The 16,064-nt window shown below is 42.0% G+C and overlaps 1 protein-coding gene across 1 annotated transcript in view; it reads left to right on the plus strand.

Moving 5' to 3' along the window:
* The window catches only part of LOC136863453 (glycine receptor subunit alpha-2-like), a 105,761-nt gene that overhangs the window by 77,258 nt on the left and 12,439 nt on the right, over positions 1 to 16,064 (plus strand). Inside the window, exons 9-11 of the mRNA XM_068225943.1 lie at positions 1,188 to 1,322; positions 5,048 to 5,148; positions 8,589 to 8,749. Of these exons, the coding sequence (XP_068082044.1) occupies positions 1,188 to 1,322; positions 5,048 to 5,148; positions 8,589 to 8,749 (397 nt within the window). The remainder of the gene's footprint in view (positions 1 to 1,187; positions 1,323 to 5,047; positions 5,149 to 8,588; positions 8,750 to 16,064) is intronic.

Raw genomic sequence — 16,064 nt, forward strand, 5'->3', positions numbered from 1 at the left:
GGCGCGGGTTCGATTCCCGGCTCTGTCACGAAATTTGAAAAGTGGTACGACGGCTGGAACGGGGTCCATCCATTTTCGAATGGTAAACTGAGTAGAGGTGGGTTCGATTCCCACCTCAGCCATCCTGGAAGTGGTTTTCCGTGGTTTCCCACTTCTCGAGGCAAATGCCGGTATGGTACCTCACTTAAGGCCACGGTCGCTTCCTTCCCTCTTCTTTGTCTATCCCTTCCAATCTTCCCATCCCCACCAAGGCCCCCGTTCAGCACAGCAGGTGAGGCCGCCTGGGCGAGGTACTGGTCCTCCTCCCCAGTTGTATCTCCTGAGCCAATGTTTCATGCTCCAGGAAACCGCCCTTGAGGCGGTAGAGGTGGGATCCCTCGGTGAGTCCGAGGGAAAAGCCAACCCTGGAGGGTAAACAGATTAAGAAAGAATGATATTTTAATTAAGTCGTTTCTTTTTCAAGTATAATGTTGATACCATGTATTTTATATTTCAGGTCGTTCATAAATGTATTACTCAAAATTAGTTTCGGCTGACTGAAGAGCCTAAGAGTTATAAATTAACTGAGTCGAAACTAAAAAGAGATGGTTTCAGATATTACAAACTTTGTATATATTACAAATTGTTCTCGGCGAAAAAACAAAAATTTTTGCTCTCACTGTCCATGTCCACAAATAATCTACCCGGAATATGATTATTACTCCGTGGTGTAGGGATAGTGTGTCTGCCTCTTACCAGGAGGCCCCGGGTTCAATTCCCGGTCAGGTCAGGGATTTTTACCTGGATCTGAGGGCTGTTTCGAAATCCAGTCAGCCTACGTGATTAGAATTGAAGAGCTATCTGACGGTGAGATAGCGGCCCCGGTCTAGGAGGCCAAAAGGATTCGTCGTGCTGACCACACGTCACCTCGTATTCTGCAGGCCTTCGGGCTGTAGTGCCATTGGGGGGGGGGGAGGTATGATTATTAATTGCATTCCACAAAGGATTATATGGAACAGTCGTTTTCTATGTCAAATAATAAGAACTTGTTTTAGTTCAAATTAATTGAAATTTTCTGTTTCATTGTTTTGTTTCGACTGAATTTTAACCCTATTAATTAACTTACTTATTTTAATTAAATAGAGATTCTATTTCTAACAATAAATATTTCTCTTCATTTATCGGGATAATTTTTGATATCTTTTCAGTGTCTCACACAACGGATGATATGGTTTTCCAATGGGATCCTGATGTACCACTTGTCGTTGACGAAAACATCGAGTTGCCTCAGCTTCAACTAGTCAAGAACTATACAGCAGATTGCACTAAGGTGTATTCCACAGGTGTAGTATTGAATACAGTTTTTCAAAGTCAACCTGGTTTCTGTTTGTTTCGTTGTTACTGTTTGTTTTTCGTCACAACGACACTGATAGGTCTTACGGCGACAATGGGATAACTTACGAAAGTGCTGGGAGTGGGAGGTAAGCGACCGTGCCCTTAATTAATTAAGGTACAGCCCCACGTGGCATTTGTATATATGTAAATGGGAAACCACGGAAGACAATTTTCAGGGCTGCCGACAGTGGGGTTCGAACCCACTATCTCCCGAATGCAAGCTCACAGCTCAACCTGTTCTGTTGTAAAAACCACTTCAGTAATCTAGCTCAAATTTTGGCTATCATATATCTGGTACCTTCCGTTGTGTCCGACTCCTTCACTGAATGGTCAGCGTTGAGGCCTTCGATTCAGATGGTCCCGGGTTCAATTCGAGGCCGGGTCGGGGATCTTAATCTCGTCTGATTAATTATTCTAGCTCGGAGACAGAGTGTTTGTCACAACATACCCCTCTTCGTATTCAGACGACACACCACACTAACAACCAGCATAGAAATACGCTTACATACCTCCACATAGGCGGTGTCAGGAAGGGCATCCGGCCGTAAAACGGGGCCAAATGCACTTGTGCGACACAGTCGCAACAACGACCGCACAGATATGGGAAAGCTGTAGTAGAGAAGAAGAAAGCGCCTCTGTGGTGTAGTGGTTAGTGTCATTAGCTGCTACCCCCCGGAGGCCCGGGTTTGATACCCGGCTCTGCCACGAAATTTGAAAAGTGGTACGAGGGCTGGAACGGGGTCCACTCAGCCTCTGGAGGTCAGCTGAGTAGAGTGAGTTTCGATCTCAGCCATCCTGGAAGCGGTTTCCCGTAGTTTCCCACTTCTTTTCCAGGCAAATGCCGGGATGGCACCTAACTTAAGGCCACGGCCACTTCCTTCTCTCTTCCTGATCTATCCCTTACAATCTTCCCATCCCCCACAAAGGCACCTGTTCAGTATAGCAGGTGAGGCCGCCTGGGCGAGGTACTGATCATCCTCCCCAGTTGTATCCCCGAACAAATGTATCACGCTCCAGGACACTGCCCTTGAGGTGGTAAAGGTGGGATCCCTCGCTGAGTTCGAGGAAAAACCAACCCTGGAGGGTAAGCAGATTAAGAAGAAGAAGAAGAAGAAGAAGAAGATGATGTCAGGTACCGTCCATTAAGATATAGGCTACTTACTATCACGCTGTCCCTTAAAGGAACCGTGCAGGGAAAAAATGTGAAGCAGATCCGAGGAAAACATGCACCTGGGATCTTTAAAAGGGAATACACTGCCTAAATGGTTATTACTATTCATCATCATCATCATCATCATACACTAAAGGCTAAGCCTTGTTACTACAATCATTCACATCTTCATCCCGCTGTTATCTTCACTTCCTAGTAGTCTTTACAAGTTTCTCACATCCTCGAAATATGTCTTCCTCTTCCTTTCTTTCCTAGCATTTTTCCTTCAAAGACATATAGGCTACTAAAAGTCATTATGTCTCAGGATATGACATACAAGTTATAACTTCTTTCCATAACTTTTATCAGTCTCCGTTGCTCACTGACTCCCTTTAGAATACTTCGATTCGTCTTTTTTTTAGTGCAGCCGGGTTGAGTGGCTCAGACGGTTAAGGCACTGGCCTTCTGACCCCAACTTGGCAGGTTCGAGCCTGGCTCAGTCTGGTGGTATTTGAAGGTGTTCGAATACGTCAGCCTCGTGTCGGTAGATTTACTGGCACGTAAAAGAACTCCTGCGGGACTAAATTCCGGCACCTCGGCGTCTCCGAAAACCGTAAAAGAGTAGTTAGTGGGACGTAAAACAAATAACATTATTATTATTATTTTTGAGTGCAGCATGTCCTCATCATTTTCTTCCTATTAAATAATAATAACGTAATTGGCTTCATGTCTCACTAACCACTTTTGCGGTTTTCGGAGACGCCGGGGTGCCGGAATTTTGTCCCGCAGGAGTTATTTTACGTGCCAGTAAATTTACCGGCACGAAACTGACATACATGAGCACCTTCAAATACCACCGGACTGAGCCAAGATCGAACCTGCCAAGTTGGGATCAGAAGGCCAGCGCCACAAAGCGTTCGATCCACTCAGCCCGGCTCCTACAACAGGATGGAGCCTACCATGAGTACTTAGAATTCAATTTCCAAGAAAAGAATGCATAAGCATTGTTCCGGGAAAAATCCTTTTCTTTGTTTTGACGCATGCTTTGTTCGATGACAATGAAAACCGTTAAACTGTTATAGTCGTACAGACAAAGGGAACATACGTGCAGATGTAAAATTAATCATGCTCGCCTCCGCGCGGTGTTGCTCGGGTCAACTTTTTTTTTACAACTTGCACTACGTCGCACCGACACGGATATGTCTTATAGCGGCGATGGGATAGGAAAGGCCTAGGAGTGGGAAGGAAGCGGCCGTGGCCTTAATTAAGATACAGCCCCAGCATTTGCCTGGTGTGAAAATGGGAAACCAGGGAAAAACAATCTTCAGGGCTGCCGACAGTGCAGTTCGAACCCACCATCTCCCGGATGCAAGCTCACAGCTCCGCGCCCCTAACCGCACGGCCAACTCGCCTGGTTCGAGTCATACTGAGACCAAGAACATTCTATTATATGAATAGTTATTTCAGCATAATTTGCTCAAGCCGATTGTAATTAAACATTACGTGCCCGGGTGAATGACGGGCATTATAGCTATGTCAGTACATCCAGAGCTTTTCGTATCGTCCTTTCCTTTCTTTCTGTTTACCCTGCAAGGTTCGTTTTTCCCTCGGACTCAGCGCGGAATCCCACCTCTACCGTTTCGAAAGGCCGTGTCCTGGAGCATGAGACTTTGGGTCGGGGGATACAATTAGTGAGGTGGATCAGTACCTCACCCTGGTGGCCTCACCTGCTATGCCGAACAGAGGCATTGTGGGGGGATGGGAAGATCGGAAGAGGTAGACAAGGAAGAGAGAAGGAAGCGGCCGTGGCCTTAAATTAGCTAACCAATGGAAACCGCTTCCAGCATGGCTCAGATCGAAACTCCCTCTACTCAGTTGACCTCCCGAGGTTGAATGGACCCGTTCCAGGCCTCGTACCATATTTCGAATTTCGTGGCAGAGCCAGGAATCGAACCCGGGCCTCCGGGGATGGCAGCTAATCACACTAACCACTACACCACTGAGGCGGACACTTTTTTTCACAAGTTGCTGTATATCTTATGGCGACGATGGGGTAGGAAAAGGCTAGAAGTGGGAAGGAAGCGGCCGTGGTCTTAATTAATTACCGGGCAAGTTAGCCGTGCGGTTAGGGGCGCGCGGCTGTGAGCTTGTATCCGGGAGATAGTGGGTTCGAATCCCACTGTCGGCAGTCCTGAAGATGGTTTTCCGTGGTTTCCCATTTTCACACCAGGCAAATGCTGGGGCTGTACCTTTCCCATCGTCGCTATAAGACCTATCTGTGTCGGTGCGACGTAAAGCCACTAGAAAAAAGTTAATTAATTTAACCATCAGCAAAAAATGAACGTTTTATTGACACGTTCAACAAACAGAACAATATTTCATGCTTTTTTGTAAAGGGGCCTAACATCAAAGTCATCGACCCTAACAATATTTAATTTCATTACTAAACATTGTGGTTGTTTCAGCACTGAACGTAACTACAATGCAGTTCTAATTCCAATGTGTACTTCATCTTGCTTGCAGGAAACTTCACGTGTTTAGAGGTAGTGTTCGTGCTGAAGCGACGCCTGGGCTACTATTTATTTCACACATACATTCCAACATGCCTCATCGTCATCATGTCGGTAAGTTTCATCCCATGCACAGTGAGTTTATACCATGTTATGCTTTGGAATTTTGATTGCTGGTAAATTCAAACCACTGCCACAAATGCAGTAGCGGCGCTAAGAAGCTCGGGGCCCCCCGTGATAATTGAAAATGGGCCCCCCGTTTCCTGACAAGGAAAGTTACAAGTTTAATTCGTAGTGCAAGGTTGTATATTATTACAATGAACAGCAACGATAATAATAATAATAATAATAATAATAATAATAATAATAATAATAATAATAATAATAATAATGTTACACAATTTCGTTTTCATATTCGAAGGCATTAAAGTGATACACCTTATATGGTACGAGCACACACACATATGAAATGCATATTCCAGTTATAGTGACCAAAACAGGCTGACCATCACAATATTAAGAAATAATCTCGTTCCAAGGACCAAATAATGTACTACTATTTTATAACTCAACCGTTTATTGTAGATCTACTTAGCTACTCTGACTGCAGAGAGTTATAAACATGCTCGAAACTTCAGCATTTAGAATTTAGAAAAGTAGGATGTCTTTGTTATCGCATATTCGCTGACTACTGGATTCTCAGAACTGGCTAATTACTGCAAAAGCCTTGTTGATTGTTGTGAGTGGCAGCAAGGGATGCTTATTATTGCAACAGGTTGGTAAACCCACGTTCCTTCAGAAATAACTACCGTACTCCTATTGACAAAAGAAGCTCCGCACTGCGACGGCCTAAGTTTAGAATAACCCTCTGTAATACAAATGATGTACATCTCTATGGTGTAGTGTGATCAGCTGTCACCCGCGGAGGCCCGGGTTCGATTCCCGGTTCTGCCACGAAATTTGAAAAGTGGTACGAAGGCTGGAACGGGGTCCATTCAGCGTCGAGAGGTCAACTGAGTAGAGGTGGGTTCGATTCGCACCTCAGCCATCCTGGAAGTGGTTTTCCGTAGTTTCCCACTTCTCCTCCAGGCAAATGCTAGGATGGTAGCTAACTTAAGGCCACGGCCGATTCCTTCCCTCTTCCTTGCCTATTCCTTCCAATCTTCCCATCCCCCACTAAGGTCCCTGTTCAGCATAGCAGGTGAGGCCGCCTGGGCGAGCTACTGGTCCACCTCCCCAGTTTTATCCCCCGACCCAAAAGTCCGCGCTCCAGGACACTGCTCTTGGGGGTAAACAGTTTAAGAAAGAAATAAAAGTTAAATACTGTAGTCGATACACGTGTTCTACCCAAACACTAACAGCGTCTTTAAAAAAAAAAATCCGTGTACTCGTTGTCGAGGAACGTAGGTCTACGTTAAAATACATTAACTTTGTTTTTACAATTTTGTTTTACCTCACCCCAACACAGATAGTTCTTATGGCGACGATGGGAGAGGAAAGGGCTAGGAATGGGAAGAATTAAGGTACAGCCCCAGCATTTACCTTTTGTGAAAATGGGAAACCACGAAGAACAATGTTCAGGTTTGCCGATAGTGGGTTGGGGTACGAACCGGAATGCAAGCTTACAGTTAAGTTTCCTAACCGCAAGGCCAATTCGCTCGTTAAATACATTAGCTAAACAATAGTATCCGTCCAATACAATTCCGCTTTCGTTGCTGGATAACAACACAATCGGAATGTTGAAAATGATAGGTAGGCCATATAGAGAGCACCACTTCAGAAGTTCTGCAACTCTGTAACTGAGGTCGTATGATTATTATTATTATTATTATTATTATTATTATTATTATTATTATTATTATTATTTTCCGCACTGAGACAGTGATATTTTCAGTGTGTCTGTAAAATTCCTCGTTCTCTTCTTTCTCCCATATCCCATCAGTATCTCTCAGTAGTATTAGATCATAATAATAATAATAATAATAATAATAATAATAATAATAACTTTAAATCCAAATTTGGCCAACTATGGACCACATAGAACCTAAGGCTATCCGGTCAATCTCTTCCTCTTCCTCCCTTCCCAGAACCTCTTCATTCTTTCACTTCTGATCTTTCTCTGTTCCTCAGATATTATCTATTTTGTGCTTTCTCTGCGAATGACTTGATGTTGTCAATTCCGCTTCTGCACTCCTTTCTATTCATGATCACATCTCCGGTCAGTCCAGTTTCCTCAGCATCCCTCTTGACCTCTTCTACTCACTTCCCTGCAGCCTTCAGTCCTACGAAGTACTTAAAGATGTTCGTCAATCGGTTCTCGTCCATTTTCACCAAATGTCCATAGAATTCCAACCTTCGTTTCCGCACCTCCGCAGTGGTGTTCCTGAGCCGGAGTTTACGTGCGGTAGGGTGGCCAGTTCCTTTCCGCTCCTCCATTCCCTTACCCCCACCAACAGCGCGTGGCAACCCATCCAACTTCTGACAACGCGCAATGTTGCTTAACTTCGGAGATTTCACGGGATCCGGTGTTTCAACACGGCTACGGCCGTTGGCAAATTTCGTTAAGTGAGAAGGTGGGTAGGTAAGGGTTATTCTGCCCGAAGGCAGGTCCGAACCTCCGAAGAGGTGTTCCTGAGCCGGAGTTTACGTGCGGTAGAGTGGCCAGTTCCTTTCCGCTCCTCCATTCCCTTACCCCCCACCAACAGCGCGTGGCAACCCATCCAACTCCTGACCACGCCCAATGTTGCTTAACTTCGGAGATCTCACGGGATCCGGAGTTTCAACACGGCTACGGCCGTTGGCTTTATTTCAAAGGGACCAGAGACTTCTCCGAAAATCTTGACTTTCGAGATGGTATCCACCAGGGTTTGTTTTATTATTCCTCTCGTTTTCCTGACAATCCCGAACTCCTCTAGGTCGTTGAATAAAGTTAGTCTATTAACTAAGTCGTATGCCTTCTTGAAGTCAACAAATATTACCACGGTGTTCTTGTTTCTCAAAGCTCTTGTTCCCAGAATGCTCTTGAAGTTGAATGTTTGTTCGACGCACGACTTCCCTTTTCTAAATCCAGCTTGGTATTCACCAACAAGGTTGTCTGCTTGTTTTACAACGCTGTTCAGTAAGACTTTGGAGAATTTCTTGTATGTCATCGGAAGTAATGAGACCCCTCTGTAGTTGTTCATGATTATCCGGTTACCTTTCTTGGATGAGGGCACATTTCCAGTCTTTTGGTTTCTTTTCAGTTTTCCAGATTTCTTGCATGATGCGGTGGATTTTTTCTGCTGCGATTTCTCCTCCTATCATTCACATTTCTGCGATGATGCCGTCTTCACCTGGCGTTTTGTTGATTTTAAATTCCCTGGTTATTCGCTTGATTTAATCTATATAATAATAATAATAATAATAATAATAATAATAATAATAATAATAATAATAATAATAATAATAATAATAATAATAATAATAATAATAATAATAATAATAATAATCATATTTTTTAATTATCTCGTTGGTAATTTGACAGAAAAATTTATTACTCTCTCTTTGTATTGCAGTGGGTGTCTTTCTGGATCAAGCCGGAAGCTGCGCCAGCTAGAGTCACACTTGGTGTAACTTCGCTGCTCACGCTGTCGACCCAACATGCCAAGTCGCAGGCTGCATTACCTCCGGTATCGTACCTGAAAGCTGTGGATGCATTTATGTCTGCATGCACCGTGTAAGCATTTTATTAACAACTATTTTCATTGCACAGTTTCAAATGAAATAATTTCAAAACGATCTATATTATATTTTTCAATTCATAAAGCTTTCCAAATCTTTCAAATTAATAATTACAGCATATATATTGGGACAAATGAAGCAATAGATATGCCAAACTATAATCACTGAACCGGGCGAGTTGGCCGTGCGATTAGGGGCGCGCAGCTATGAGCTTGCATCCGGGAGACAGTGGGTTCGAGCCCCACTGCCGGCAGTCCTGAAGATGGTTTTCCTTGGTTTGCCATTTCCACACCAGGAAAATGCTGGGGCTGTACCTTAATTAAGGCCACGGCCGCTTCCTTCCCACTCTCAGATTTTTCCTATCCCATCGTCGCCATAAGACCTATCTACGTCGGTGCGACATAAAGCAAATTGTAAATAATAATAATAATAATAATAATAATAATAATAATAATAATAATAATAATAATAATGAAAATTAAAATGAAAACCTACAACCTGTTTTCCAGTCATTAACCGGGTCAGGGATGTAATGAATGAAACATATATTGGCTCTTATTACAATAGGGTCGCCACTCCCAAGGTGATTTATTAATGAGTGATAAATGCTATGAAATGATAATGGAGAGTGTTGCTGGAATGAAAGATGACAGGGAAAACCGGCGTACCCGGAGAAAAACCTGTCCCGCCTCCGCTTTGTCCAGCACAAATCTCACATGGAGTCACCGGGATTTGAACCACGGTATCCAGCGGTGAGAGGCCGACGCGCTGCCGCCTGAGCCACGGAGGCTACAATAATAATAATAACAATAATAATAATAATAATCACTGGAAATTAAATGAGAACTGAAGGGCTGAGAACCATAGTGGGCCAAGTGTCCTTTTTTTTAAATGGAGAAAATTAAGATTAAAGTTTAGTCACTGCCATAATTCACAGACACAGATTGCGGAGACTACAATCTTTGCATATCATAGTTAATAGATCCATTAATCACTAAAAAACAAAATAGAAAGATTATCTGGGCTTTTTAATACAAATAAAAAGTAAATGAATACCAACATTTTCCACTGGAGTGGATTTGGCCCACTTTGGCTCTGAACGGAAAGTATGAATTTTAAAAGTACACCAGTGGGTCAGCTCCACATAGCACTGTAAGGTACTTCTATTGCCGTAGCTACATCACAATATTACAAATCCTTAAAAGACTTATGATTAACTGTGGAATGAATAGAAGCATGGCAATTAAGTCATCATATTTAGCCTTTGCAAGCTTAATGGGCGCTGTATAAGCAGGACTCAGTTCCCATGGTGAAGGTACTGAAGTTGTTACCTTTACAGATGGCCTGCCCTTACGAGAAGGTTAAATATCAAGGATTTTCCATTCTTCCATTTCTTTGACTGTGTATATGAACTTAATGTTCAGAGGTTCATTAGACTTTATTTTTGCAAGTTGCTTTACGTCGCTCCGACACAGACAGGTCTTACGGAGACGATGGGACAGGAAAGGGCTAAGAATGGAAAGGAAGCGGCTGTGGCCTTAATTAAGATACAGCCCCAGCATTTGCATGGTGTGAAAATGGGAAACCACGGAAAACCATCTTCAGGGCTGCCTACAGTGGGATTCGAACCCACTATCTCCCGAATACTGGATACTGGCTGCACTTAAGCGACTGCAGCTATCGAGCTCGGTGTTCATTAAGCATTGATTTCATGGGAGTAAATGCAATACCAGGTGGTTCACGAGCCCCTTGCCATCTAGTGTTATGCATCCCACAGTTTATACAACATTTCTAAAATACATCGGTCCCTCTCCCTACATCGGGATAATATAAAGAGATGTGTGTTTACGAACTAGAAGACAGCAGAAATCGTGAGCGCCACTATTAATCCATAATGGGTACCTCGAATGAACCCGTAAAACAAGCAGGGATACGTAGAACACCTACCTTACAACACACAGACCAGGAGCAGGAATTGTGTAGGCTGGAAACTGCGTGCTGCTCGTAAAGCCTCCCAATAGTTCATTCGGCAGGGGCGCAGCGGGAGTTTTGATTGAGGACGTTGCTGGAAGGTTCGAATCCCACGCATGTATTTTTTTCTTTTGCCGCCAATTGCCTGGGATGTGTAAGGTTGCATACTTGATAGCTTCCACACATTGATGGTCTGCAGGCCTTCGGGCTGAGCAGCGGTCGCTTGGTAGGCCATGGCCCTTTGGGGCTCTTGCGCCATGAGGTTTGGTTTGGCATAGGGTATTGAGCTGGGTTGGACGAGGATGAGGAGTTGACGGTCTGTGGCTAGGACACAGGCAACCAATTTGCTACGTCGTACATGTATAACTTTTCTGTTAATATTGCACCGTTCCCGCGTCCAGGTCGACTCACAAAAAAGATCCAGACTAGCTCAATTTTATCATCATATATCAATTCAATATCGCTTTTGGTTCGTAGGTTTCGGAAGTAGAGTCACTGGATGCGACAAACGGATAAATTTATATCATATCAGCTCGTTGGACGTCTCCATCTCACGAATTAATTCATATCCTTTATAAATTTCTATCATTCCTAACCTAGAGATATAAGTACTTATCTAACTTAAAATACCATTAAAAATTAAATAAATTCATCTAAGATCCCTTTATTAAATTAAAATATCTTGAAATAGAGTGGAAGTTGAATATCCTATAGAAAATCTGGCTATCTCTCCACCTAACTAATCTAATTAATATCTATATGGAATATTTGAAGGCCTTTGATATCAAAGAAAATATAAGTCCTTGCTATATACATTATTTCTCTTGAATATAGAAAATGATTCAGAGATGCTCATCATTTATGACAAATTATTAAATGAAAATCACGTTTGGGTTACACTTTCTTTGCTTATACACAACATAATTCCTTAAATTCTTCTCCTAAAACGTGTATACAATACATTGCAGATCCATTCACAAGTTTCCAGTTTGTTTTGCCTGCATCTATCTGTCAACCTTTCATAATTACATTTATATCACGTTCATCAACCTTTAGAGTAAGGAAAGCATTCGTCTTCGCATTCATTTTTCGAGTATTTCAGGCTGAATGTCTTTTACATTCATACACACAAGGAAGAAAAGGTAAAGATAAGTCATAAGTCCTTCATTTCAATAACCGCAATAATCTATCTTAACTAGACGCATATGACTTCATAAGTATTATTCATCCACTTATATATTCCATTTCCTTCTCAATTTTCTTCAGAATCCTCCCATATTCTTCATATGTCTTCTTATGATCTCAATATAACCTGTATTTCGCATTACATTATCACCATTTCGTGGTATAACACCCTAATATAATCATAAAACTAACCACAATGCCGTATAATATTAACAGCCGAAGTAAGTTAACCTCTCTACTCAATATAGACAGCATTACGAACGCATAACTTGGTTATCATTGATTAAATACATCCTAACCCAAAGGATTTGTCATTTTAGTTAGATGACTACCGATTCTCCTCCTACGTTGTTAAATCAATGCTTTTCCACACGTAACATCACTTGTCTTGAATATAAATCTACGACAGCATTGCACATATATATTACATACAACTAGAAAATGGCACTATTCAAAAACATGTTATTTAAATTACTTACGGTAATGTTATTTCAATAAACTTATATTTTCTTCCTTGTATTCCCTCGCTAGTGTGTCCAAATGCTTACGACATCTCGTCAAATACGACTGTTACATCGTGCTGGTCACTGGGAAACATATGGGTAGGTCTCTCCTCCTTCTCCGTCTTCTAGGGATAGCTTTGCCGGATTAAGGTCACCATCTCCAGACAGTCTGCCTCGGTCTTCTTAGTGCATTAGGACGCAGTTAGGACAGAAATACAGGTTGACATGGTCAGTTTCGTCATCTTAGTATTCAAAGCCTTCTATGTTTCATAAATATATTGAGAATAATTCTTCTTTCAATTAAATTTTGCTTAGGTCTTGCAGACTACTAATATGGCTATAAAGATCACAATTATAATCTGATTTAATTTCCTATAGTTTATTTCCTAATCGGCTAAGTATTTCTTATTTTCTTGCGAGCAGCTTATGATGCTGTACGTTTCTTTCTCTTGGTATCTCATGACGTAGCTGGTTACGTAACGATTTCGACAAGTCGTTCTAATTCCTCACCTTATTAATATCAATTCTCTTCATGTTATTTCTGTCTCCTTTTCAATTTAAGCCTTTTTCTGTGAACTCCGTCTCCTTTATGTATTAATATGTTGTTCCGATCTGCTTGAGTTGGTTTCTTCTGGAATGACATTTATAATAATAAATTTGTAACAATCTTGTATCTTTCATTCTTTTTCACCGCCTCCTTGATGTTATTTTCAGCTTATCCCTGATGAAAATACAATCTTCTCGGCATTTACGGTTGTATTTGCGTCTGGTGTTTAATGTTCCCGCGGCATATCGTCCATTTTTGTTCCAATATGTTCATTATTAACAGTGAAATGGCACAATATTAATAAATGATCATAAAGAAAATTACTCAAAAACTTAATAAAATAATTGAAATAAAATGAATTAATAAAATTAATAACAATAATTAATCAAAATGTCCGTAGTATGGGCGCCAGGGTTCACCAGAATGAATCCCTCGAATTTTAATAGAGCATGAAAATAATTGTTTTTCTCCCAGGGCGTGTGCATAAAAGCTGCGTACTGGTACATCTGCTTCAGTCCTTATCTAACCTTCTGAAAAAAGAGTAAATAGGTAGGAACTGCACCTAGGTTCATCAATAACTCCACTGATTCTAAAATAACTATGTTCTCAATAAAATCTGTGCATGAGCATCTCATCAACACACCAAAATATGCACATAATACACACACAAAATATTGCTGGAAAACTCCATGTTTACAACAACAACAACAACAACAACAATGGGAAAGCGAATGCAAGAACTAAGCTACCATTTGTAGTTAGTCCGCTGAACAATGTGCATATATGTAGATAAGTACCTTCACTGTCTCTGTATTAACACGACTTGCCGATTCTCATAATCGGCACTTACTATATCACACAGATACTGCACCCCATAATACTGTGTTCACTGACTCTAACACTTGTTTTAAAGATATATTCAATTGAGCAACACATGCTTGTCGTTCCTGAACATAAATTATGGAATGTCTGAGATAGCTTTCACCAACATATAATACCAGGCCGCCATAAAGTGACTCAATACCCAGTGCCTAAGCACTCCACTGTTTGTAGGTCATCCACGTTCCACGAACATAAAAAGACTACGTTCCACGAACGTTTGAAGTTCAGTCCAGTCCAGTATAGTGCAGCCGTGTCACTCCAGGACCGTATATCCAGTTCCACTCCCGTATCGTGTGTCAGCACGACTTCATTCCCGTACAGTGTGTTCTCTCACTCGCCGTATCGTGCTTCTCGCCGTTTGATCACCTGCAAATATAGACCTCTGCTTCCCCTCTCCTCCCACATGATCCATCTCGATTCATCGCGGCCAGCCAATCATGAGTAGATCCGCTAGTCAAGACCACGCCCTGAACTTCTTCCAGTGTCACAAGGCAATCACAAGATCAACAAACTCTGGGGTGTTTCACATGAGTCATCGGAACTTTCCGACTACATCAGCAAGTCCATCTCATCAGACTGGGTTGCCCGCATGTGTCATACGAATTTCCTGAGTTATGATAGCAATGATTTTCCCAGCCGTTGTGCAAAACAAATGACTCGCACCACATATGAAGACCTCCCAGCTTACAAATATTAATGACAAAATATACAACTGAAATACTGATAATAATAATGATAATAATAATAATAATAATAATAATAATAATAATAATAATAATAATAATAATAATCATCTATTTACCCTCCAGGTTCGGCTTTTCCCTCGGACTCAGCGAGGGATCCCACCTCTACCGCCTCAAGGGCAGTGTCCTGGAGCTTCAGACTCTTGGTCGTGGGATACAACTGGGGAGAATGACCAGTACCTCGCCCAGGCGGCCTCACCTGCTATGCTAAACAGGGGCCTTGTGGAGGGATGGGAAGATTGGAAGGGATAGGCAAGGAAGAAGGAAGGAAGCGGCCGTGGCCTTAAGTTAGGTACCATCCCGGCATTCGCCTGGAGAAGAAGTGGGAAACCACGGAAAACCACTTCCAGGATGGCTGAGGTGGGAATCGAACCCACCTCTACTCAGTTGACCTCCCGAGGCTGAGTGGACCCCGTTCCAGCCCTCGTACCACTTTTCAAATTTCGTGGCAGAGCCGGGAATCGAACCCGGGCCTCCGGGGGTGGCAGCTAATCACGCTAACCACTACACCACAGAGGCGGACAATGATAATAATAATAATAATAATAATAATAATAATAATAATAATAATAATAATAAATCGAATACTGACTATAATATCCCTCACTTCTAAATACAGTGCGACGGTGTGATGTATGTACCATCACACATGTTCCAAGCTTCGTAAACCACAGGTAGGGCAAAGCGTGACCGATTTCAGAAAATATTATCATATTCATAATTAATTGAAATTCAAAGGTGTGAAACACGGGGAATCGTTCAGTTTATCCTGTTTTTATGAGTAATCTGTGGTCGCTCTTGATGTTCGCTTTTCTTAGACCTTATACAAAATTTATCACGCATCTGTCATATTTTAAACCGAATTCAATGTCTGGTACCAATGGCATTTCTAACAAGTTGAGAGTAGTGTCATTGCATGTTTCTGTTCTGTACCGAAATCTTTCACATTTATTCCAATAAGCCTTCTGTGGTTTTTTAAACAAATATACTATACATAAATGTAAACGTCCAAAGATTGCGTTTCCCGGTGTAGTAGTAGTAGTGTTTAAGGATTTAGCTGACTTATTGATAGATCTCATTATAAGTGTTGCAGAATCCCGGTCTTGAGTGGCATCACATCCTGGTGACACGCCTGCATGTGTTTCATCATGGCCCTGTAACGTGACAGGTGTACAAGGATGGCATCCCTTCCTTGCTCATCCATATCGGACGACATTGATGGTTGATTACCTGGATACCGAGGCTATCACCTCTTTGCATTGGCTCATATATTACCCAGACCTCAACCTTATTGAGCACGTCAATGGCACACTTAGCCATCGAATGTTAAGCAGTCAAGTAAGAAACATTCAGGATTTTTTTACGCCTTTGGTAAACGATAGGGTTTCATCTCCCGAATACTCTTGAACACCAAAATGCAAAGAGAAGCCAGAATGTAAGGCTGACAGTGATATTGATGTAGGTGAAAATGGCAACCGT

The sequence above is a fragment of the Anabrus simplex genome, chromosome 2, assembly GCF_040414725.1.
Source record: "Anabrus simplex isolate iqAnaSimp1 chromosome 2, ASM4041472v1, whole genome shotgun sequence".
Taxonomy (NCBI): domain Eukaryota; kingdom Metazoa; phylum Arthropoda; class Insecta; order Orthoptera; family Tettigoniidae; genus Anabrus; species Anabrus simplex.